Source organism: Schistocerca piceifrons, chromosome 4, assembly GCF_021461385.2.
Source record: "Schistocerca piceifrons isolate TAMUIC-IGC-003096 chromosome 4, iqSchPice1.1, whole genome shotgun sequence".
Classification (NCBI taxonomy): domain Eukaryota; kingdom Metazoa; phylum Arthropoda; class Insecta; order Orthoptera; family Acrididae; genus Schistocerca; species Schistocerca piceifrons.
This window is the reverse complement of record NC_060141.1, coordinates 432953140-432978996: the sequence shown is the minus strand read 5'-3', so window position 1 is coordinate 432978996 and position 25857 is coordinate 432953140. Positions and strand designations below refer to the sequence as shown.

Below are 25857 nucleotides of genomic sequence, written 5' to 3'. Positions count from 1 at the left end.
GAAGACAATAATATTTTATATATCTCATTTTTGTCATAAAACAAACAGAATTATGAATTGTTTTCTCGCTCACTTACAGTGTTGTAAAATAATTATTTTGGTTCAGGAATACCAGTTTTGCATGACATTTACTTAAAATCAGCAATCAATTTTAATATTTAAGTGTCCATGTTTTTTTGACCTTGAGAGTAGAACTAGGTTTACGAAAAAATTTCTCACATTTTGTACAGACAAGTATTGCCCACTCTGACTTTACATTCCCTAAGTGACCAACTAACATACCATGAAATTTTTAGAACATTAAGGATGAGGTTTATGGAGAAAGTAATTTCTAAATAACCAAAAAATTTCAGATTGTTTCATCTGTATGTACAAATATTTTGACACTTTAAGCATTTCTAACATTAATGTTATAGCTGACCACTAGATTAGCTTTACGTTCATTCCATTTGATCTGTAGTGAGGTGGTCCTCCAGGATGTTCAACATGTCAGAAAACAATAATACATGACAAATATTTACAACTAAAACAAATAAGCTAATGTAAATTCCACAGGTACCAAGTGGAATGATTTTAAGTGAACGCTATATGAAAAGATCATTTTACAACATGTATTTACTAAGATCTCATTAATGCACTGAATTTAAAATTAAAAAGAAAATGTTTTTTTATTTGTAAGTTAATAAACATGTAATAGAACTACTACAATACTTATTTACAATGAACACATTAGCAGCCCTTCCACTGTATTATTTCTCAAGACAGTTAACACCCTGTAACTATTCATATTTGCAAAACATAATTTTGAAATTCGCAAAAAGTTACAAATTTTCGTAGCTTAAAAAAAAGAGCTGAGAAGTGTGTATGTATTAATCATGTCTCATAGTATTGGGAATAAAGTATTTATTTAAAATAAATTCAGATCTCTATCGCTTTTGGTTTTTTTATTACAATTTTTCAATTTTCTCTGTTATGACATTTTCAGAAATACTGTCATTTAAAGAGGTCTGTAGTGTTTTTAACAAATCATCAGAAAATCAAAATATTGTCGTTTTGGAGGGGCATCATGTGGAAATTCAACATATACGAGTGTGAGTCATATGAAAACCTTAAATTTAAAAAAAAAATATTGTTTATTGTGCAGAAGTGGTACAAAGCTGTATCACTTTTCAACATAATCTTCCCCACGCTCAATGCAATTTCTCCAGCACTTGCAAAGTGCATAAATTCCTTTAGAAAAAAAGTCTTTTGGTAGTCCATGCAACCACCCGTACACTGTGTGGCATACCTATTTATCAGAACGGAACTTCTTTCCTCCCATTGTGTCTTTGAGTGGTCCAAACATATGGAAATCACTTGGGGCAAGGTCTGGTGGGCATGGTGGATGAGGAAGACACTCAAAATGTAGGTCTGTGATTGTTGCAACTGTTGTACGGGCAGTGTGGGGCCCTACATCGTCATGTTGCAAAAGGACACCTGCTGACAGCAATCCATGTCGCTTTGATTTGATTGCAGGCTGCAGATGATTTTTTTAGGTGATCTGTGTATGATGCACTGGTGACAGTGGTCCCTCTAGGCATGTAATGGTCCAAAATGACGCCTTTTTCGTCCCAAAAGAGAGTCAGCATAACCTTCCCTGCTAATGGTTCTGTTCGAAACTTCTTTGGTTTTGGTGATGAGGAATGGTGCCATTCCTTGTTCACTCTCTTCATTTCCGGTTGGTGGAAGTGAACAGAGGCTTCGTTCCCAGCAATGATTCTTGCAAGGGAGCCATCACCTTATCGTTTAGAGCACTGAAGAAGTTCTTCACAAGCATCAACACGTTGTTCTCTGCCGTGGCACCCATCTTGCAGACAATTTGTGAAACTGGAGCACATCATGCACTATGTGGTGTTCTGGCCCATGGCTAATCTGTTAATATGCTGCAATGTCATTCAGTGTTACTCGGCGGTTTTCCTTCACTATTGCTTGAACTGCTGCAATGTTGTGTGGAGTCACAACTCGTTGTGCCTGACTTGGATGAGGAGCATCTTCCACTGAAGTCACACCATTTGTGAACTTCCTACTCCATTCATAGACTTGCTGCTGTGACAAACATGCATCACCATACTGAACCTTCGATGAATTTCAATAGGTTTCACACCTTCACTACGCAAAAACCAAATAACAGAACGCTGTTCTTCCGTGGTGCAAGTCGCAAGTGGGGCAGCCATCTTTATACTGATACGGCGACGGTATGTGTGCAACTGCACTATGCTGCCACCTATAGACCATTCTGCATGCTGTTTGTAGCATGCTTACCAACTTACAGGATAACGGAGCGAAATTTCGATTTGTTATTGCAAATTTAAGATTTTCATTTGACTCACCCTCATATTTTTTTCAGCAAACTTTGAAATAGTGACATGACACATTCACTCTTGACCTGTATGTTTTGAGATGAAATCACCCCTTAGACATTTGTAGAAGATATTTATTCATATCACAAATTAATGCCAAAGACAGTAATTACTGTGTGGAATGTTATTTTGCTCAGTGTGTTTGAAATGGAGGTTGCTGCTTCTCTCTCCTCCCTCCCTCTCTCTCTCTCTCTCTCTCTCTCTCTCTCTCTGTCTGTCTGTCTGGTTTTTTTGTGTGTGGGGGGGGGGGGGGGGGGGAGACACATTGCTCACCATGTTTGTAGCATTTAGCAAGTTACATGTGTGTCCCTTTGGTGGTGTTGAATAGTGACCATTTCAGTGCAGATAAAAGAATCTACTCCGAATCAGCCATGCAAAGTTTTACTGTACAGTTACTGAAGGGCCATGCAAAGTCACTTGCGCAGCTACATGGTTCTTTTTCTAACAGCAATATGATCAATAGCTTTTGCACTGTCTTTCTAGATACGTTACTTGTATAACACTTCCTTATCTAACTGCAACTTCTGCTGTTGGCACCTTATCAACTTCCGGTTGGAGAGTAATAGTGCGTGCGATGCCTAGTAAAACTTGAGGCATCGCGCCCGTCCGACCAACCTCCCCTATCGCCCCTCCTTTTATACAGCTCAGTGTTGCTCAAGGTGCCTCACACAGAAAGCATCCCAGGATGCTCCTGAGAGCTACAACACCAAAAACAATCGCTTCTCGGCTTTTGGCAAGGTCAATGTGTAGTCTTTTAAAGTTAACAGTCGAGAAATTATTGCTTATCGGGCATTTCATATTTGTGAGGTGTACAACAGAGATAGGGGCACATTGCCTTTGATTCTTAGGACAAGGAATCATCGCAAAATAAATGAGTCAGTCTCTGTGTCCGTATGGGTTAAAGGAGCTCTTAATTGCAGCAAGATTAAAGTCGTTGGTGGTGTCACACATTATTATAGAAATTGAAAAAAAGTGCAGCAAGCTGAATTATTGAAATTGAAATAAAGTTCCCTTCCTTCTACCTGTCCTTTACCCTTATGTATATTACATAAAAAAGACTACACATTGATCTTGCCAAAAGCTGAGAAGCGATTCTTTTTGGTGTTGTAGCTCTCAGGGCACCTTGGGATGCTCTCTGTGTGGGGCACCTCTGTGAATCGCGGCTCATGATTTGTTGCGCAACACTGAGCCGTATGAAAGGAGGGGCGATAGGGGAGGTTGGTGGAACCAGCGTGATGCTCCTAGTTTTACCAGGCATCACGCGTGCTATTGCTCTCGGACCGGAAGTTGATACGGTGCCAGCAGTGGAAGTAGCGGTTAGATAAGGAAGTGCTATGTGAGTTATGTATGTGGAAAGACAGCGTAGTCGTCAAGCAGCCGCACTTGGAGCAGCATTGAACAACTTACAGGGATGCTGCATTATTATAGGACAGGAGGTCTAAAAAAAAAAAAAAGAGGCAGTACAATCAGTGATCAAAACGAGCTGGCTAACTTCATAAACTCGTATTTCACCAGTATTGCAAAAGACCTGCAGAGCAAATTTCCAAAAAGATCTGATATTCCAGTGCAAAATTACATTGAAAAATTCAATGGTTTTGCTCCCCACTACTGAGAGAGAAGTAAACAGTATCATAAAACAATTAAAAAGAAATCCTCAACAGGACTGGGTGAAGTCCCAGTTTCTGTGTTAGAGTGTATAGACAGCATTAAACCCCTTTTAACTGACATCATTAACCAGTCTTTTAAGACTGGCTGCTTCCCAGACTACCTGAAACTAGCTAAAATTATACCTCCTCACAAAAAAGGTGATGTTGAAAACAGGAAATTACAGGCCAATTGCTTTACTTATAAAGTATTTTCCAAAATAGTAGAGACTTTAATGAAAGACAGACTTATGAGATACTTAAATAAATATAATCTTCTCTGCAATGAACAGCATGGCTTCAGACTGGGCAGAAGCACTGAAACCGTAATAACTCAGTTTACAGAAATTTTTCTTGAATCACTAGGCAAGGACGGTTATGTAACTGGATTTTTCCTAGATCTATTGAAGGTCTTTGATACCATTGATCAGGACATTCTTCTACACAAGTTGGAGTCTCTGGGAATCAGGGGAGTGGTAAATAAATGGTTCCAATTGTACCTAAACAGAGTGCAGAGATTAGAAATTTCGCATAGCACATCTAAATATGTGGTAAATCACTTATCTGACTAACAGTATGTTAATATAGGAGTCCCACAAGGAAGTGTTATGGGGCCAATATTGTTCTTAATTTATGTTAATGATTTTCCACAATGTGTGGAGCCTGGAGAAAAAGTACTTTTTGCTGATGACCGTAATATACTGATTACCAGCAAGACACCTGACCTGCTATTGGAAAAAGCCAATGAAGCACTAGCGTATGTTTACAAATGGTCTACAGAGAACAGAGTAACTCTCAAAATTAAGAAAATAAACAGCATGTATTTTAGAATAAACAAGAAGCACAAGAAAATAAACAGCATGTACTTTAGAATAAACAAGAAGCACACAACACTTCAGTAACATATGTAACTAACATTAAATTCCTAGGACTGCACATCGACAGCCAGCTAAAATGGAATGAACATGTCATGATTATCTCAAAGAGGGTCTCCACAGCATGCTACATGCTTAGAATTCTTGCATCAGTATGCAATGCCATCTGTGTTAGGTCAGATTACTTTGGTTATGTGCATGCCATCCTTAGCTACGGAATAATCTTTTGGGGAAATAGCTTTCAGATTAAAAAAGAGAGCTGTAAGAATAATGACGAAAAGCAATAGATGGACTCATTGCAAAGAATTATTTAAAAACCTGGGCATTCTGACTATTCTTTGCGAGTTTAGTTTTCAGACTATAATGTATATCAGAAAAAATCTCGTCAATTATAGCTTGAAGAACATTATCTGTGATCCTAACACAAGGTTGAGTCATTGCCTCCATTTAGCTCTCTGCTAAAAGCAGAGAACAGTCTCATTTATCGAGGCATGATAATCTATAATAAGCTGCCACAGAATATGAAAGAAATTGGCAGTATGTATTCTTTTAAAAAAACTGTGAAGCTGTTTTTGCAAGAGCATTGTTTCTACACTATGGATGAAATGAAAACTGAAGAATTGTTGGTAACACCTAAAATAAGTTACACCTAACATCATTCTTTTTTTCGTTCATGTATTATGTATTTATGTCTGCTAGTTCCATATCAACACACCTATATATTTATTTAAACAATATAAATTATCTTTTGTCATTTATGTAATATGTGTGCAGGGCTTTGTATTTATGTATTTTAGTTCTACATCAAAATAACTATGCTTATTAAACAATGTAAATGGCATTTGTTAAGAAAATATTTAGACTTCATACCATAATTTGTACATTCACTGATGACATTCATACAATGTATGTTGTCTAAGGATGGATACATAAGTAAATAAATAAAGTGAGCCCAGTTGGTGAGACCTGAGATCAGGTTAGTGAACCCAGGCTTCTTGAGGTGGGAATTTGTCAGCACTGTCAGTCTTACTAGCCATAAACTGTGGACATGCTTAGACAGCACACCATTTACTGTGAGTTAGTTAGTTACATGTTCCACAGATCATTTTGCACAATAGATCATAACGATGTGAAACAAGTCATTTTATATTCACATTGCAAATTAATTTGTGAGTTAGTAATTTTTACCCATCACCTTTTACACATTGCAGTATGGAATAGAAAGAGTTTTAAGGGGAAATGTTCTCAGTTTGTTTGCAAATTTTACTTTGCTATCAGTCATTTTATATCACTAAATAAGTGATCAAACATTTTCGTTGCTGCTTTTATACACATCCTGTGGTAAAGACAACCTTAATGTGAAGTAATGAATGTCATTTTTCTTTCTGGCGCCGTAATTATGTACAACATTGTTCCTTTTGAACAGTAGTGAATTATTTACAACAAACTTCATGAGCAAATAAATTTACAGTGAAGCATTAGCCAGAATGTCAAACTCCTTAAGCGGATGTCTACAAGATGACCATGGATGAGTGAGTGATAGTGGAATTTGTGTGCAACCCATAACTTGAATTTTTGTTTGACAACTTATTTTAATATGGTATTATAAATCAAATAATTATCAACCTCAAGATGAACTACATGCCGCTGGGGTAATGGCTGTTGAGGTGAAACAGTCAATAGCAAGCAAGCTCTGAGGCTCTTACCACATCCTAGTTGTATTAAGGTTACTTTGACTGCAACTGTCTGTCTAATTGCCTTCTGTTCATGTAGGTGCACATGTGAATTTACTGGAGCCCCTTTATTCAGTTTAAAAACACTCTCAGTGGATTTGGAGTTCCTTTGGACAGTACTGACCTTTAGTAACCTACCAACTCCGCTTAGAACCTCCGGACTTGGTGTCTGCGGAACATAAGTTGAAAACACATAACAGGACACACTCAAGGAGTAAATGTGTTAAGAGTTTGTGATAATGCAAATAATTGAGAGAGCATAAAAAAATCCCTCATATTACATTCAAAATAATTGTATGAACAGACAGAAAACGTAAAGTAAATGAAAATTTCAATTATCAAGGGCTTCTTGCAAAATCCTCTACTCCGATTTGTGAGTCAAGCATCTATGCTCCTTAGAAGTAAGGAGCTTGAGGACCACTTACTGTGAAACTGTACAGTGCCCTAAATTACAGTAAGTGTGTGTAGCATGCAGAGATATAACAACAATGAGTACTTCAGATCTACAGAAGGAACGGAAGAAATGAAGTTGTGCAGAAGATTGTAATATTGTTAGGAGGATTATTGGCAGACTTAAGAAGACTACAGCTTTTGTACTAATCTTTCATTCCTCTGCTTTGGCCTCAGCTATTTAAGCAGAATGACTTTACCATTAAGTATGCTCTTTAATCCAAATCCATGAAAGGTTTTGTAAGTGCCATAAACTGCTTTGGGGAGGAAAAATAAAGCTTCCTGTAGGAATTATCTCCAAGGCTGCTCATGAAGCAGGTAACACGTTAATATTGGTAATGAGCGTATCACTTATTCTGAAGTAGAAGTGTTAAAGTTCTCCATGAAGTCAAGGTGACTTTGGACAGTCCGGTCCTTATCCCTATGCTTGGATTTCACATTTTGCTTTGTCTGCTCATATGTGTCAGCTGTAGCAGCAGTCCCATTGACCAATCCTTGGGTTCCCATCTCAATGTCCATGGAGGAATATGTGATTATCCATAATAAACACCATTGGATTTTCATCTATGGAAGCTGTGAACTGTTCCCAGAATTGAGGCCATGCTCACATGTCACCTAAGAAAGGATGCCGGTAAGCAACTTGATGTCTGCATAGGTGTGTTGGCAGGTTGCTGAGGTTGACAAATATATATCAACTGTATTTCTATCCCATAAACATGCTGGTCCTGAAAGCCCTTTTGCCTTTTGGATAGTATGTTTGCATTTTGTCAGCATTGTCTTCATAAGCTTCTTTGTCTGACTTGTTCTCTGTGTCATCTAGCGAATCCTGTAATGTCATAGTGTGGTCAAGTGTTCTAGGGTTTCTTGCAGGTTGCCCTGACAATGTTAAGTTTCCTGTAGGTTTCTAGGGGGCTGTCCTGACAGTGTTCAGTTTCTTCTGCTGGCACAGAAACAACAAATGCTGTTATGTGGCTCAGAAAGTGCATTGTGTTAGAGTGCAGAATTGTTTGCTTGTCTTACACTTTGGTGATAGTTAGTTGTACCTGTGTCCTTCATGTTTTTGCTTATTACCACAAGGGTGCATTTTTACTTGCTAACTTCCATCAGATGGTTGCTGTTATTAAGAGATGGCACTGCTCCAGTATTCACTGTTAGCAACCCTTAGGAAGGGTCACTGTTTGCTAAAAGAAGGTGCTGTTGCCTGCTTGTATGAGCAGCCTCCTTTGTAATAGACAATAATACACCAACTGTGCGGTATTGTTCTGCCACCAGTATGCATGCACTAAAAAAAAAGAATCGTTAATGTTCTTTAGAGTGCAGTACAGCATTGCCGCACACTTACCTGCTTGAGCTGAAACTCATGTGGCTTTATTTCATTTTGAGTCACTCAGAACCTTGTCTGTTGATGTTGCATCTTCCTAGATCTGTGCAGCACTTAATCTTTTCATATACTCCCGTGTTTTGTCACCAAACTATTGCTATTCTTTGGTTGCTGTCACAGAATCCATTAAAGTTACAGTAATTACATTGCACAAACATGCTGCAGAAGGCAGCACAGTCTACGTTTTCTTTGCGGCACCAACAGAAGGGGTAAGAGTCTCTTACTCCCCAACAGTGGCATATCAAGTCTGAAACAAACACTTACTAGTGATGAATATTTCTAAGTCTTTGTGTTTTTTCTGAATCGCAAATTTAAATATTTCTTGTGTAGTGTGTGTGTGTGTGTGTGTGTGTGTGTGTGTGTGTGTGTGTATGCCCAGCATCCTCCCAAACCACTGGATTGATTTTGACCTAACACTTCACGAGTAACTCACACTGTGGGCATTAGAACCACTTAGTTCCCACAGGAGCAGAGATGCAGGCAAAAAATGTTTTTAAAGCACCTGTCATGTAGGATTCCAGGTGTGTTGGGTGAGGATATTATCAGCATGCCTTATTGACTTGCTTTGCTGGGCAGCCAACACAGTGGGGGTCAACTGCAAATGGGCATTGCAGAGCAGAAGGGTGGGGTGCTGGAAAGAAAGAAAGAGAGAAAGAGAGAGAGAGAGAGAGAGAGAGAGAGAGAGAGAGAGAGAGGGGGGGGGGGGGGGGGAGTGTTCTGCAAGTAGTATCGGCCTGCCTTGCAGCGGCTTCACTTGCAAATGGGTACAGCTGAATAGAGATAGTGGAGAGGAAATAGATGATGATAGAAGGGAGAAGATACGATGGACAGAGAAAAGGGCAAAAGGAGATGGACAGACGGTGAGTGCGAGGGGGGAGAGGCGATGGGGGGGGGGGGGGGAGAGAGAGAGAGAGAGAGAGAGAGAGAGAGGAGCAGGACATTGACAGATACATTGGGTTTAGGAGATCAACAAAGGAAAAGGGAGGAGGAGAAGGTCGACAGAGAGGGGAAGATGGAGATGGACAGAGAGAGGGAGATGTACTGAGGGGGGAGGGGGGGGGGTTGGTCAGAGGAGATGCGTGCAATACAAATAAATGCAACATCTAAGCTCATTAGGTTCTGCTATTAAAATTAATACTTTCTTTCTGCTGGGCATGTTCCATTATTATTATGTGTTCTTACCGTCCTTATTTATTCATTTTATTTTTAGAGACATCTGGCTTGTCACATCCATTGTCCAACCTTTTTATTTTTGTACACGTACTTTGGCCAATGGTTATGTTTCTTTCTTGTGCTTTTAGTCTGCCACAACTTCATATTGCCAAATGTCAGTGCCACTAACTACCAGTTTACTAGTATATGTGTCTACCATTATGGTTATATTAGAGGGAAACATTCCACGTAGGAAAAATATATCTAAAAACAAAGATGATGTGACTTACCAAATGAAAGTGCTGGCAGGTCGACAGACACACAAACAAACACAAACATACACACAAAATTCAAGCTTTCGCAACAAACTGTTGCCTCATCAGGAAAGAGGGAAGGAGAGGGAAAGACGAAAGGATGTGGGTTTTAAGGGAGAGGGTAAGGAGTCATTCCAATCCCGGGAGCGGAAACACTTAACTTAGGGGGGAAAAAAGGACGGGTATACACTCGCGCGCGCACACACACACACACACACACACACACACACACATATACAGACACAAGCAGACATATTTAAAGACAAAGTCTTTGTGTGTGCGAGTGTATACCCGTCCTTTTTTTCCCCCTAAGGTAAGTCTTTCCGCTCCCGGGATTGGAATGACTCCTTACCCTCTCCCTTAAAACCCACATCCTTTCGTCTTTCCCTCTCCTTCCCTCTTTCCTGATGAGGCAACAGTTTGTTGCGAAAGCTTGAATTTTGTGTGTATGTTTGTATTTGTTTGTGTGTCTGTCGACCTGCCAGCACTTTCATTTGGTAAGTCACATCATCTTTGTTTTTAGATATATGTCTACAATGTTAAAATGATTACTACCATCAATGTTTTTCTCTCATTGGGGCAGTTGCACTCATGAAGAGAATTGTTCTGTGGGTTAAAACACCCTCCCTCCAGTTTCATATTTACCCATTTGTGTGTCAACTTATTCCAGTATGACTTACTTTCATCACTCTCAATAAAAGTGCCATTTACCTTTCAGATATCGGAGAGTTACACTTTCATTTACAGTTTCAGAATACACGTCACACTGAACACTATAATGGTATCTCCATTCTCACCAAATGGTTTCCATTCTACACTACAATAGATGTCCTTTCCGACAAAATCGTTACTAGTAACAGATGATTCAGAGATACACACATCAAAAAAAGTTTTGCGTCAGCCCGGTTTCCAGAACTCCTAAAGATAGATGTTGACTGTAGATATTGTATCACAGACACAGTCCCTTTGACTGTTCAGAGATGTCACTAAACCCACCCAAAGATGTAAACAACCATGCATGAGCAGCTCCTATTAGATGGAGGGGGTCCGACAGCTGATTAGTTAAGAGTCATTCCACCAGGAAGGAGGTACACGGCTTATCTGTAGTTCAACCATGCCTGGACCGTCAATAGCGTGGTTTGATTGCGAATGCATTGTTACTTTGTGCCATGAAGTGGTCTCAACAAGGGAAGTGTCCTGACGTCTCGGAGTGAACCAAAGCGATGTTGTTTTGGACATGGTGGAGATATAGAGAATCAGGAACTGTCAATGACATGCCTCGCTCAGGCCGTCCAAGGGCTACTACTGCAGTGGATGACCGCTACCTCTGGATTATGGCTCGAGGAACCCTGACAGCAACGCCACCATGTTGAATAATCCTTTTTGTGCAGCCACAGGACATTGTGTTAAGACTCAAACTGTGCACAATAGGCTGCACAATGCGGAACTTCACTCCCGACGTCCATGGCGAGGTCCATCTTTGCAACCACTACACCATGCAGCGCACTACAGATGGGCCTAACAACATACTGAATGGACCACTCAGGATTGGCATCATGTTCTCTTCACCGATGAGTGTCACATACGCCTTTAGGCAGACAATCGTTGGAGACGACGTGTTTGGAGGCAACCCGGTCAGGCTGAACACCTTGGACATGCTGTCCAGCGAGTGCAGTGAGGTGGAGGTTCCCTGATGTTTTGGGGTGGCATTATGTGGAGCCGATGTATGCCTCTGATGGTCATGGAAGGCACCGTAATGGCTGCACGATACGTGAATGCCATCCTCCGATCGATGGTGCAGCCGTATCGGCAGCATATTGGTGAGGCATTCATCTTCATGGATTTAAATTCGCGCCCCATCGTGCACATCTTGTGAATGACTTTCTTCAGGATAATGACATCGCTCACCTAGAGTGGCCAACATGTTCTCCAGACAATGAACCTTATCGAACATGCCTGGGATGGATTGAAAAGGACTGTTTATGGATGACTTGACCCACCAACCACTCTGAGGGATCCAGACCGAATTGCCGTTGAGGAGTGGGACAATCTGGACCAACATTGCTTTGATGAACTTGTGGATAGTATGCCACGACGAATACAAGCATGCATCAATGCAAGAGGACATGCTACTGGATATTAGAGGTACCGGTGTGTACAGCAACCTGGGCCACAACCTCTGAAGATCTCACTGTATGGTGGTGCAACATGCAGTGTATGGTTTTCATGAACAATAAAAAGGGTGTAAATGATGCTTATGTTGATCTCTATTCCAATTTTCTGTGCAGATTCCAAAATTCTTGGAACCGAGGTGATGCAAAACTTTTTTGATGTGTGTATTATCATGGCATTAAGTTTCCCAAGTTCATATTTCTCTCTTTCTCTCATATCCTCATATCCAGTAGTAAAGGAGACCCCCCCCCTCTCTCTCTCTCTCTCTCTCTCTCTCTCACACACACACACACACACACACACACAACTGTGTCTCTAGGCTTTTGTGTGCAACAGCGAAGTGGTGATTCTAAATATGGGTGTTCATAAGGTGTTGTCCAGCACTGAATTGGCAAGTGATCAGCTGCACTATATTCTGTCTCTCCATTGTAACAATCTGTTGTCATCAACATTTTATCGGCCACAATAGTTGACTGGTGATGGTGGTGATGGAGGTGGAGATGGAGGGGGAGGCAGTTTTTCCTGAACTGAGGTAATCACAGAACTACCTCGACATTGTGTAAAATGAAAATCCCACTGTCTACATGGTCTTATACGGAAGACTGTATCACAGCGACACCCACAATGTGGTCATGATCAATGACCTCAACTGCCACAGCAGGAATCAGTACTAAGTCTGACAGCATTCCATTAATGGTGTTCATTAACTTCTTGAGGAATGGCCCACAGACTGCAGAAATTGATTGAAAGATGTAATGTGTGCTTTTCTCTCTATATATTTTACTGCGTTCAGTTGCCATTTCAACACTATTGTTTTCAAGCACACTCAGTTTCTGCCATTGCGCTATATAAACCAAATTATAAGTGCTGAAAACTTTGATGTATTACATCCCACTTGACAAAATCTCAAGAAGCAGATGGTGATATGTTCTTCCATCTGCATACAAGCGACAAAGAGTAGTGTAATTAGGTCTGTTATGTGATTTCACCTGTTGCTGCTTCTGATTTTGTGAAGTGGTATGTAATAAATCATATTTCCCATCACTTATATTTTTATTTATGACATGCTATTGCACCAACTGATTGTGCTTGAAACTGAGATAGAGCTGAAATTGCAACAGCACACTCTGGTATTTATTGTCAACAGTCTTTTGACTGGATTGATGTGGCCTGCCATAACTTCTTCACCCATACCAATCTATTCATCTCAGAGTAGCACTTAAATCCAACATGCTCAGTTGTTTGTTGAATATATTCCAATATCTGTCGTCCCGTACAGTTCTGTCTTCCCTTACAGTTTTTACTGTCAACAGCTTCCTCTAGTACCATGGAAGTTATTCCCCTATGTCATCTTAATACATGTCCTCTCTTCCTGTCCATTATTCTTGTCAGTGTTTTCCATATACATTTCTTTCCTTTCCATTTCTGTGGAGATCCCCCTTATTTCTTATCTTATCAGTTTACCTTATTTATAGACAGCAATATGCAGAAATGGTCAATTTCAAACTTTTAACTTTGAATCAGGAGCACATTCAGTTCCTTTCTCCAGCACAGAAGCTGTATCTAATTCAGTTGCTCTGAAGTGTATTATATAACAACAGCTACACTTTGATACCAGTTCTTAAACAAATAGTACAATCTTTGGTGAATTAGCAAGTGTCAGTATGACATTGGACAGTATAAGTCTTGTCTTTGTGCTGAGGTGTTAATTTAAGAAAGACAATTTTAGCTACCACAAGCATCAAGTTTTTAATGTTTCTGGTGATGTTTTCAAAATGAGACATAATATTAAGATCATTATCATTGTACTAAGTTTCTCAACCAAAGCTTTTACACTGTGTTAGACTGAATTACCAGAAATCTGGTGCCGGTAATTCCAGTTGCAATATCCAAAGTTTGTATGCTGAAAACTTTAGTGCCTGGCCTCAATTATAATAATAAAATATTATTACGTATTGCAGGATTACGATAAAATATTGTTACTAAAAGAAGCAGTCTTGAAAGATCCATTGGCATTTCTTGAGAAACTTCAAGCTGGATGGATACCACCACTTCCTGATAGAATGTTCATTGATGAGGTATGTAGTATATCTGATTTGCTTAAAAATGACTTACAGTGAAAAAATAGTACCAAATGTAGTAAGGAAAAATTCACGAGAAAATGTAAGCACTCACCCTATAAAGGTAGAGGAGGTATTGGACAGACAGATATACTCTCTCATTCTTCAGCACTGCACACAGAGTTCCTGTTTTCTGACACTACAGTCTGATCACAGTGTCAGGGAAGAGATTTATATTGTATGATGTAATGATTATAAGTTTGATAGGTGAGCTCTGTTAATTAACAAACTTTATTATGTGCCTATCTCATGCTCTTCTGTAGGGTGAATGATTTACCTTTCTCATGCCATTTGAATTGCGTGTTTCAAGAATTTCTTAACTGTTTGTTTTACTCTAATGTGTCCATCCCGGTCGAGTTGTTTGCAAAACTGATATTTTTTAGGTGCTGTGCTGTTGAAAATCATGAATCAATATTCTCAGCCAGATTAAAAATTAAAATTAAGTCTTTTGATGCATATTTGCTACATTAAACTTTAATGTGTGTGATTCTGTTACTGAGTAAGTTGATTTCGGATAAAGACAATGGTGGCTGTTGTCAAAAGCTTTGAGAGAGAGAGAGAGAGAGAGAGAGAGAGAGAGAGAGAGAGAGAGAGAATTAATGCAACAAGTGCACCAAGAACATTTAACATAAGATTAACATTTAATGTAAGATTCAAAGTTGTGTTTTCATTTCTCATATCACAGGTTCCAAATATTGATTGGAGTAAATACGGTATAGCACCTGATAGTGAACTGCTAAAACCTCAAGATAGTAACCTTTGTGACGCATCTCAGAATGACATAGAAGATGAAAATGAGAAAATACGTGTAAGAGGGAGAATATTTGATGAAACAAAGCCTGAGACTTTCAACAAGGTATTAGGAGTTCTTTTGGAAGTAGTAGTTCAATCATTGTTTGCATATGAATTAGATGACAGAGTTGTATACATGTATTAAATGATTATTTTATTTGTTGTTTATTAATTGAAGTGGTCAGTGGGCATCTCTTCTTGTTGAAGGTTAACAGAGTTGTTCCCACCAAAGTTGTTACTTTAAATACAAAATTCTGTTTAATGCACCAAAATGACTGGACATTTTTGGTAAAGTAGAAGCCATTTTCATCATTAGCTGGTGTATTCTTAATCTGAAAGCTACATGATGCAGAGGCCAGGGTCACTTCTGTTGGACTTCCACTGACAAATATCTTGTTCTAGCAAGGATTTGGGTTTAATGTTAGGATCACTTTCAGTGGCATGCTCCTTGTAAATATGCATAGAAGGTTGCTTTGCTCAAAAACAGCTGTTTAGTGGCATGTGATATGGAAATATGTAAGAAATAGCTTGTTCCGACATGATTTGAATGTCCAGACATTTCCCAGGGGTGGAAGTGGTGTATACAATCAGTGAAAATTGAGAAGAACTGTAATCAGGCTTCTATTTTTCAGCCTGTCACATTAATGAAATTAACACAATGAGGTTTTTGATTAAACTTTGTTTAAAAAAATAATTTTTTTCTTTGTTGGATAGCTTTGGTCGCATGAGGAACAGCATCGTTTGGAAGAACTTCTAGTTAAATATCCATCTGAGGAGAATGAAACTAATAGATGGAGAAAAATTGCAGCTGAATTGGGTAATATTTAGTAATACATAAAGTTATTGTACAGTACACAATAGGTGTAAATTGTCCAAGTAGCGATACCTCACTGATTTGCAGCCAAGTAAGACACCTTGAAATTTGTCATCTGATAGCCCAAAATAAGGTTAACATGGGTTGTACACAGTCAATTGCAACTGATAATGTTTATGACTGTAACTTACTAGTTTCTGCTTGTGAATTTGATGTATCAGTTTTTGTGTTAATTTTTCAGGCACCCGTACCCCAAAGCAAGTGTGCAGCCGTGTGCAAAAGTATTTTCTGAAGCTTCAGCGTGCGGGACTGCCTATTCCTGGGAGAATACCAAAGACACCTTTACAGTATGAACTACTGAAGAAGGCAAGAACACACACTGTAATAGTTTTTTACCATTTTGCTTGTCGAGGCTGTTGATGGACAACATCCATTATCAAGCTAACAGAATGAATGCTGATAAAAAAAACTGTCTGCAACAACTATATTCAGTATTCTGCTGCTGATACTGCTATACTGCCACATGTGAAAGTAACTGTGCAAGTATCCCTATAGGGAATGTTGCACAGACATTACTGTTCATGTTTTATGCAAGCACTTCAGTGGATAATGTTGGAAGCTACATGAGGATGTTTGTGGGTAATGCAGTTATATAGAGAAGGTCTTTTATTGCAGGGAGTGACAGTTGTCACTGAAAGAATATAGGGGTTATAAGGCTTTGTGGTATTTGCTACATTCAACTTGCAACTATAAATAATATGTCAGTTGTTCAATGTGAGCAGCGAGTGAGTTTGTCCTAAACTGTGAGCAGTGTGTCTGGAGTAAATTGTTGCAACAGTGTTGTGTCTAAAGTAGGTAGATCAGCTGGTAGTGGAGGCACATACACATGAACCCCCAAATGTAAGAATCACATGGCATCAGATCATGTGTGAACATGGAGATCATGCAGAACTAGTTTGTCATCTGGTTCCTTGTAGCCAGTCCAGTGATTGTGTACAGTGTTATTTAACAAATTGTGTACTGAGTTATGCCAGTGAGGTGATGCACCATCTTGCTGTCAAGTAAAGATTTGTGGTTCAGCTTCGTCCAATGAAGGAAAGAGACATAGTTCTAGGGCATCGAGATAAGAAACACCAGTTACAGTTGCTTCACTGAAAAAGAAAGGCCCATAACCTTTCTGCCAGGATATGACACAAAAATCATTCAATTTAGGGGAGTCTTTATGCAACTGTACTATGTTGTTGGATTTGCTGACCTCCAGATATGCACTCATGAGTGTTCAGTTTCCATCTTTGGTCAAATGTCAATTCATCAATGATGATGACACAATGCAGAAAATCTTCATCATGCAGCAACATTTTGTTCACAAAGTTGGCACGTAAACTGTAGTCTTAGGTTTTGGAGCTTGTAACAACAGCAAATGATAAGAACATAGTTGTAAGTGTATCCCTATGTCTCCACATAGACATCACTGGAATTGCTAGTAACGACTAGCCTTTCAAACTAATTTCTTGAGGCTATCCATCGAAGATTCTCACTCATTCAACACATTCTTCAGTCACTGTTGGTCATTTGATACTCTTCCCTTTGCACACAAGTAAATTGTTAATTGTAAGTTGAATGTAATAAATACTGTTGTGATGTAGCAATGCAGTGGTGGCGCTGGGGTGTACAGGCATATATAATAACATCCAATGAATGTCAATTTTGAAACACACTGTAGGTAAGAAAGACCAATTGTCATTTAATTACAAAAAGACTATAAATAAGTGGAAACAGTAACAACCATAAAATATCTAGGGAAAATCGACAAAAATTGAGACTTAGTGCCAGTCATCATTATTACACACATATATTTAAACCACAATGCTTTCTATAAGTGAACAAATTTCAATTTAAACCTTCATTCCTCTTTTACCTTTAAGCACAACTAATATTAAGATAGCAGCTATGAACCAGCATAACGTAAGCATACTTGAAATCAACCAAAACAACTTTCAAATTATGTTCTGGGTTCATCTGCCTGCATTTAGAATAAAAAATTTTAAAAGGACCCACAGATAATCTTTACATAAAAAAACAAATCCCATCAACTAACTTGACAGACAGAAATCACACAGATCTCATCAGCAATTAACAAGAAAAGATTTAAATATATGCACTGATTGCACCATCCTGCATTTCAGAATAAAGAATATTGAAATGACCAACAACAGCTTGGAACCTCCGATTGACTGATCTTGTGCCCTGACAGTGCAATGGAACACCAGGGAAAAGAGTGCAGCTACTCTTCATCAGCCCTCTCTGTTGCAGTAAGAAGTTTATGACATCCACCTCTGGAGGGTTCTGGCCACATGGTGACAGCAGCGCAGGCACGACTGATACTGAAATGCCCCCTCAGTCATGGCGTCTGCCTTAGGCAACACTTGGCGGGAATTCAAAGGAGACTACAAAGAGTGAGAAACAGGCTGGGTGTAGAAGGTGGAATCAGTGTTAAGGCACTTGGAGAAGGAGATATAAAACCGTGTCCAGAGTATGACCGTGAGGGTACATGTGCTCGTAAAGGTAAATTATGGTACCTTGAGGGCAGGAATGAGTGTATGAGCATGGGAAGAGAGACTTTTCGGACCCAGAGGGAAAAAGGGTGCAAAAATCTGTGAGATGGAGAAGGATGGAGCTGGGAATGTAGTGGAGGATGTGGTAGCATCAGAGATGTGAAATCTTTTGGCCTAGAGGGCAGAGATTGGTGTGGGAACATTTGGGAAGGAAAGTGATTGTGCCCAGAGGGCATAGATGGCTGTGGTAGCAGTGGAGAAGACAGTACAGAAACCATGCTGTTATTAGGCACAGAAAAAAATATTCCGAATTATTGTGCATTGATGAGGCCTGGGAAGAACATTCGTAAGACAAGTACGCACAGATGAGGCACAGTAAAATGAATCGGAAAGTGCGTGCATAGATTAGGCATGGGCTGGGACAGGCAGCAGGGAATTATGGAAGCGTGCAGGTGTGTGTCACTGTGAGAACCATTTGTGAGGAAATATTGGGGGTGCAGGTTCCAGTGCTGTGCCAAAAGAAGGGCACTGCATAAGTGCTGCTTAGGACCCTGGAGGAGCACTGGGTACTGTGGCTGGAGTTGTCTGGTGTCGTGATGACGTGAAGCTGCCAAGAGGAACCAACCATAGAGCCAAGGAACTCTGACCAGCGGCCCACATAGGTTGTCCCAAGCAACAACTGTGGGCAACCTGAGGGAAACAAGGTGACCCTGGAGATAGTCATATTGTCATCCAGTGAAGGACTTGTGGTGTAGAAACCAAATAAATGCGGACCGCGGGGCGTTGGACTGCATCGCTCTGAGTCTTCTGCCTGAAAGAAATGGACTTATTAAAGTCAGGAAATAGTGGGCAACTACATCTGAGATAGGATGAGGTGGCTTAGGAAGGAAAAGGTAAGGGTACAAAACAGGGCAGCGGCCAACATTAGAGTCCACATCAGTCCGTGGAGCAGAGGCACAGTCTTAGTAAAGCCGGCAGCACCCTACAACTGTAGGTGTCCACTGACCTACGGATTGTGCCTTGTGAATCTCTGAGGGAGGAGCAGCAGTTGGCACCATCCTGAGAGCTCACCCTATTGTGCATGGAGAGTTGTCAGCAGGAACTAGATCTGGAGTCTGCAGAAGGAAGTCCGCAGAAAGATGAGCCACAGTGCTGTCAGGGACACATTGTTTGTGGCTTCTCTGGTGTGTAGCAGGTGATAGCGCAAGAGGGGCACATGGTCCTGTGCTGCTGCCTTGGCTGGAGGACTTGCTACCCCATTCAAAGAACCTACCGTACCAACGGCAGGCTGATTGCTTGCCGGAACTGGGACCAGAACTGGAGCATCACTGAGAAGGAGCAGTAGTGACATTATGTATCACAGAAACTGACATTGTCTTGTGTGGCACATAAAGGAGAAATGCAGCCCGTGACTGATGTGGGGCCAGACATGGTGTATGTGTGCACATCAGGGACAAGAAGCCAAGCAGCAAAGGCATAAATCTTTGGGGGGCAAGAATCTGTGAAGAACAGGATTGGGGGCCATAAACAGTACTACCACAGAGCAACATAATGCTCAAGAAGTATCGCAAGAACACCTTGTTGTGAAATGTGGAATCATTTCACCTACAGGTGTGGAGTAGTGCGAAAGCACCCACAGGGTTGCCACAAGTTCTGGAAATAGGGGAATATCGGGGAAATTTAAAAAAAGTCAGGAAAATTTGAAAAATGCTGGAAAAATCTCGTTTTTCTCTCTGTAGATGAAATGGTTTGTTTACTGAGACGTTGTGCATTGTCACTGGCTGTGCGCAGCCGAGAATGTGTGCCGCTTCCCTACTCCCCCACCCATACTGCTTCTCCCCTTCCTACCACTCCCCTCAGCTTGCAGTCAGTGCTGCCACCACTTCTTGCTGCTAGCCTAGCAGCTGCCGACAATAGGTAGGGAGGTGTGAGAAGCGGTTTCTTTGGATCTGATTCAGAGAGGTTGTTGACACAGTAGCCAGAGACTGCATTCGTGCATGCATGAGTTGTGTCTGAGTGATTGTATAAATATGTGTGTGTGTTCTCATTTTCTGACAAAGATACGGACGAAAATTTAGTTGTGAGAGAATGTCTGAAGATGCACAAATGACACTAGAAATGTAAAAGATAGTCACATTATATTGTCACCATGGCAGTGGAATCCACCCAGATTGTAGCACATGCGTGAGAAACTGACTTGAAAAGAAATCTTGTTGCTAACTGATATGTCCACTGAAGGGGTAAAGAAAAAAGACAACAGTTTCAACTAAATGTCAAGGGATCGCAATTACGAACAACCTGCAATTGGAACTGTCTTCGAAAAAATGCTACGGGAAAGGCGAACCAAAGACTGTTGACAAATCACTAAGATCTGCGACAAACCTACTAAAGAGAAAGCCTGCACTACACTTCTCTGGCCTCTTCCAAATGTTTTGCTTTGTAGTATGGGATCCTTGCGAGATAGGCATGACAGAGGACACTGAAAAAGTTGAAGTAAATTTAACTTGTTTTACATTACTGCAAAATAGAAAAAAAGAGTCACAGATGTGATACACAAGCTGGGGGCAGTAATCATTAAAATAAAAGTGTTTCACATTGTGTTGATTTCTTTTCACAAAATTTCAGTCTCCTTCTTTCTTCTCCAGATGCAAAGATATTTTGTTGAATTCAAGTTATATAGGGAGAAATGACCATTGTATTAAAATAAGAGGAATCAGAACTGAAACAGAAATATTTCAGAGTTCATTTTTTGTCCACATGCTGTTTGATAATGGATTGGGTTAAAATAGTCGGAAAGTGGTTGTGTGAACCCTCTGTCAAGCACTTAACCGTGAATTGCAGAATAGTGATGTAGATACCAAAAGGCAAAAATTCATCATTTGTGTTAACTGTACTGTTATTTCTACATTTTAACTCTTGAAGTGAATGAGTTGAATATCTAACAACCAGAGACATTTTTGAATATATCATGACGGATGAACATTTGTGCCAAACAGATACCTGAATCTGGATCTCTAGGATTGACACAATGTTTCAGTCAGTCATGTTTCCTTCCGTATTATTTCTGAACACTGTCGACAGAGATGCCTTATGGACTATATGGTACTAGCACCACTGAAGGGAACAAATTTGGTGGAGGGATGTGACTTACCGTACTGTAGGAATATACACAGTGAGCTGTCAAAAGTCATGGGATATCTCCTAATATTGTGTAGGACCTCGTTTTGCCTGGTGTGGTGCAGCAACTCTATGTGGCTTGGACTCAATAATACATTGGAAATTCCCTGCAGAAATATTGAGGCATGCTGCCTCTGTAGCCGTCCATAGTTACAAAAATATTTCTGGTGCAGTATTTTGAGCATGAACTGGCCTTTTCATTATATTCCATAAATGTTTGATGGGATTGATGTTGAGCAATCCAGGCGGCCAAATCATTTGCTCTAGTTGTTCAGAATGTTCTTCAAACCAGTCGTGAACAATAATTGTGTTCCGGTGACATGGCACATTGTCATCCATAAAAATTGCGTCATTGTTTGGCAACATGAAGTCCATGAATGACTGCAAGTGGTCTCCAAGTAGCCGAACATAACCATTTCCAGTCAGTGATCTGTTCAGTTGGAACAGAGGACCCAATCCATTCCATGTTAACACAACCCACACCTTTATGGAGCCACCACCAGGTTGCACAGTACCTTCTGACAACTTGGGTCCATGTCTTTGTGGTGTCTGTGCGACACTCAAATCCTACCATCAGCTCTTAACTCCTGAAATTAGGACCTATCTGACCAGTCCACGGTTTTCCAGCCGTCTAGGCTCCAACCAATACAGTCACGAGTCCAGGGGAGGCACTGCAAGTGATGTTGTACTGCTAGTAAAGGTGTTCTCATCGGTCATCTGCTGCCATAGCCCATTACTGCCAAATTCCACTGCACTGTCCTAATGGATACATTTGTTGTACACCCCACATTGATTTCTGTGGCTGTTTCATGCAGCATTGCTTGTGCGTTAGCACTGACACCTCTACGCTTTCACTCGTTAAGTGACAGCTGTCGACCAGTGCACTGCACATGGTGAGAGATAATGCATGAAATTTGGTATTCTCAGCACACTCTTGACATTGTGGATCTCGGAATACTAAATTCCCTAACGATTTCCGAAATGGGATGTCCCTTGTGTCTAGCTCCAACTACCATTCCGTGTTCAAAGTCTGTTAATTCCCATCATGAGTTCATAATCACCTGAGTACAAATGACAGCTCTGCCAGTGCACTACCCTTCTATACCTTGTATAAGCGATACTGCTGCCATCTGTATATGTGTGTATCACTACCCAATGACTTTTGCCACCTCAGTTTATTAGTTGGGTTAAATTCACTGAAGTGTAATTAAGAGTGGAATCTGTTCAGAATTGCTGAACTTATGGTGTTATGAATATGTTATGACAAATGAAAATTTAGCAAATATATGTCTTGAGTAGGTAATTGGTTTTCATATAATGTTGCAAATGACATTACATTATTTTCTGCAGCCATCTCACAAACATCAGAGGCATAATCATATGTCATTGAGACCAACAACATTTTTCCCTTTGTGGAATCCACCTGTCTACATGACAGATACAAATGAAGACAGTTGTAGTGTGATACCAAGTCCCGCTGAACCGACCACAGCTTCTCCTTCTGTTACACATAGCAGCGAAGACAACAGCAGTAGCAGTAAATCTGATTTGGTGAGTATATTTACTCACAACCGGCTTTCTGTTTTTTGTGACTTCTATTACTGACTTTTCTAAAAAAGACATGAATTTCTGTGTAAAATAGTGATATGTGTAACGTGAATAAGTATACAGTTCCACTATTTTAATGAAATGATAGAAAGAGATATCAAAATTCTTTTAACTGAAAGTAAAAATTAATATACATGTGTGTTCTTGGAGTGCTTTCATTTGTACATAGTTCCTCAACATACATTACAATTTCTCTCTAAATGTAGCAATGCATTCATTTTATGGTTATTATACTTCAAATAGCTAGACACTTCATTTACTTAAAACACATCCATTTAACTGCAGGAAGGAATTTAATTTTTATGATAGTAAGTGTAATAAAAATGTGTGGCCAACAGTTACTAGAGGAATTTTTTGGAACATTTTTCCAGAAAAAAATAGCGATCTTTATAATATTATAACTTATTTCAATACACAGTCATGAGTGCATTTAGGTTGTTTATTTTTAGATGACCAATTTCGATTTTTAAAGAGGTAATCTTCAGATCTAACTTTCTGTGAAGAGGAATAAAATGCAGTGCTTAAGTTACAATTGAAACGGAAACTAAAATAAAATAATGTAGTAAAAAGGAGCAGCTGCTATATCCTTCATGATGGTAGGAACTTTGGCATGGAGCTGGTGCAGGCATGGGGAATGCTGCTACATACAGCTCGGCTACCAGTAGTTAAATAGCAGAAACCCTCACAAAGTCTCTGGCATAACCACATTGACAGTCAATGGCCATGAGATTTGATTAAGTTGTGCTAGTGGGGGGTGGTGGCACTAAATTCAGATTCTTGAGGAAAAAGACCTTGTTTCACAAAGCGCCTAGCATCCATTGCACGTTGGCCTATCAGTTACTCATATGATTTCCTGTTGGTTTTTGAACACATTCTAAGTTGATTTCTGAATGAATCATAAGTCGATTTTTGAATGTGTGCATAGTGTATGTGATGTCTCCGCCAGATGAATCCCCATTGCATCTAGAAATAAACTTTCCTGATGACAAAAAGGGGACATGGGTATACGAGCTGAGCGGAATAAAGATGAATGGGTGAATGCCAATCGCTGTTCATGTGGTTGACTGGGTTTGCAAATGATCAGCGTTGTTATAATTACTAGCTAAATCCATAGATTCCGACTACCAGAGTGGAAATAAATGACTAACAGGAATAACAGGTAAGAAAGATTACATATTAGCTGTTTGGTGTATCCAAGAAAATGAAATTTAGACAGAAAATTTTTGGCCAGACTGCTACACTAGTAAGGGCCAGTTGTACAGTCTCTGTCTAGCAACCACTAAAGTTCTATTCTGAGAGTAGCGCGGAAAACTCAAACATGTAATAACGCCTAACCGGAGAATAAACATAGGATAATTAAACCGGTGATTGTGGCAGTGTTAGTGAAGTTAACCGGAGAATAAATTTTGACACTGTCAGGAATACTTACAGAATTAGTGATGACAAGATTGTTTGTTAGAATGAGGAAGGAGAAGAAACAGGGACATCACACAAATAATGGAAGAATATGACGATTCCAAATTTATATAAAAATTTTCAGTCTCGTGCTTCAGAAGCTGGAGAGTGTGAATGAAATGTGAAATTATTTCCTAATGTAAACGTTTTTGCTTGTAGTAGGCCTAATAGGCATTTGATATTAGTACTTCATGAATTATGTGATTCAGTCGTGTTATAAAAATGACCATTTGCGCCAAAAGAGTGTCGCTTATTTGGTGTGTATTAAAATTGCTGCTATATTAGCCAGTCCTATTTCATTTTATCTGGCAGACAGTGACAAAATACACGTAATGAGATTGAGAAACCACACTAGTCTCGGGTAATACTTGTCTTAACAGCTTTTTCAGTATTAGACAATGACATTTCGTTTTTTCATGTAACAAAACGTTTGATGAACTTTGATGAGATAATAGATCCTTTCCCAGAAAGGAAAGCACACCATGTAAAGCTGTAACAAGATTAGGAAAAAAAAAAAAGCTATGACTTAAATATTGGATACACAAAACTAGTAAAGACAAGAGACAAGCAAGACAGTACCCATTTCTTCAATCCTTAATTTTATGTCACACAAAACAGCAAGTTATTAGCTTATGCGCTAATTTTCTGAAGAGTTCTTGTTCTCCTGGCTACAAATAATTGCATCCAGTATTTTTTAAAAAAAAGAGAGGCAGGATGTCAAACCGGCCTGGGAGCAGGAGAGGCACCGCAGGACGTTTAATTTCCACTGTCCTGAATACAGTTTGATGGCACTCATTACTAGATCCGGGGCCGATGACAGAGCAGTCTGAGTTGTAGTGGGGAGGTTGGTAGTCTCCACGTGACCCGTGTTTACGTTTAGTGAGTTTGCTGTTTCATCTTCGTTTATTGCTCTCACATCAAATGAAAACAAAGTGGATTTCTGTGGCTGGGAGCTATCGTTCGTGTAATTACGGAAGGCTAAAATATGTTACTAGTTTCAGATTTTATTTTATTTCCACCTTTCCGACAGTCAGTCATTAATTGCCTTCAGAACAATGATGTTATTTTTCTCGGTTTGCTAAAGAAATTTGGCCTTTATTAATCTTTTCCGCTGAGGCAGTCAATTTATTTGAAATGAAGTGTTTAATTCCACACTATTGGCTAGTTTCAACTGTCCGCTGCATTTCAAGTGCACGTTTTCATCTTCTAGCACTTAT

General features: G+C 39.8%; 1 protein-coding gene across 1 annotated transcript in view; it reads left to right on the top strand.

Annotated features, from left to right (window-relative positions):
* LOC124794846 (ZZ-type zinc finger-containing protein 3) overlaps positions 1-25857 on the top strand; it is a 69953-nt gene that overhangs the window by 21909 nt on the left and 22187 nt on the right. The window contains exons 2-6 of the mRNA XM_047258510.1: positions 14081-14197; positions 14925-15095; positions 15746-15848; positions 16087-16211; positions 22928-23128. Coding sequence (XP_047114466.1) covers positions 14081-14197; positions 14925-15095; positions 15746-15848; positions 16087-16211; positions 22928-23128 — 717 coding nt within the window. The remainder of the gene's footprint in view (positions 1-14080; positions 14198-14924; positions 15096-15745; positions 15849-16086; positions 16212-22927; positions 23129-25857) is intronic.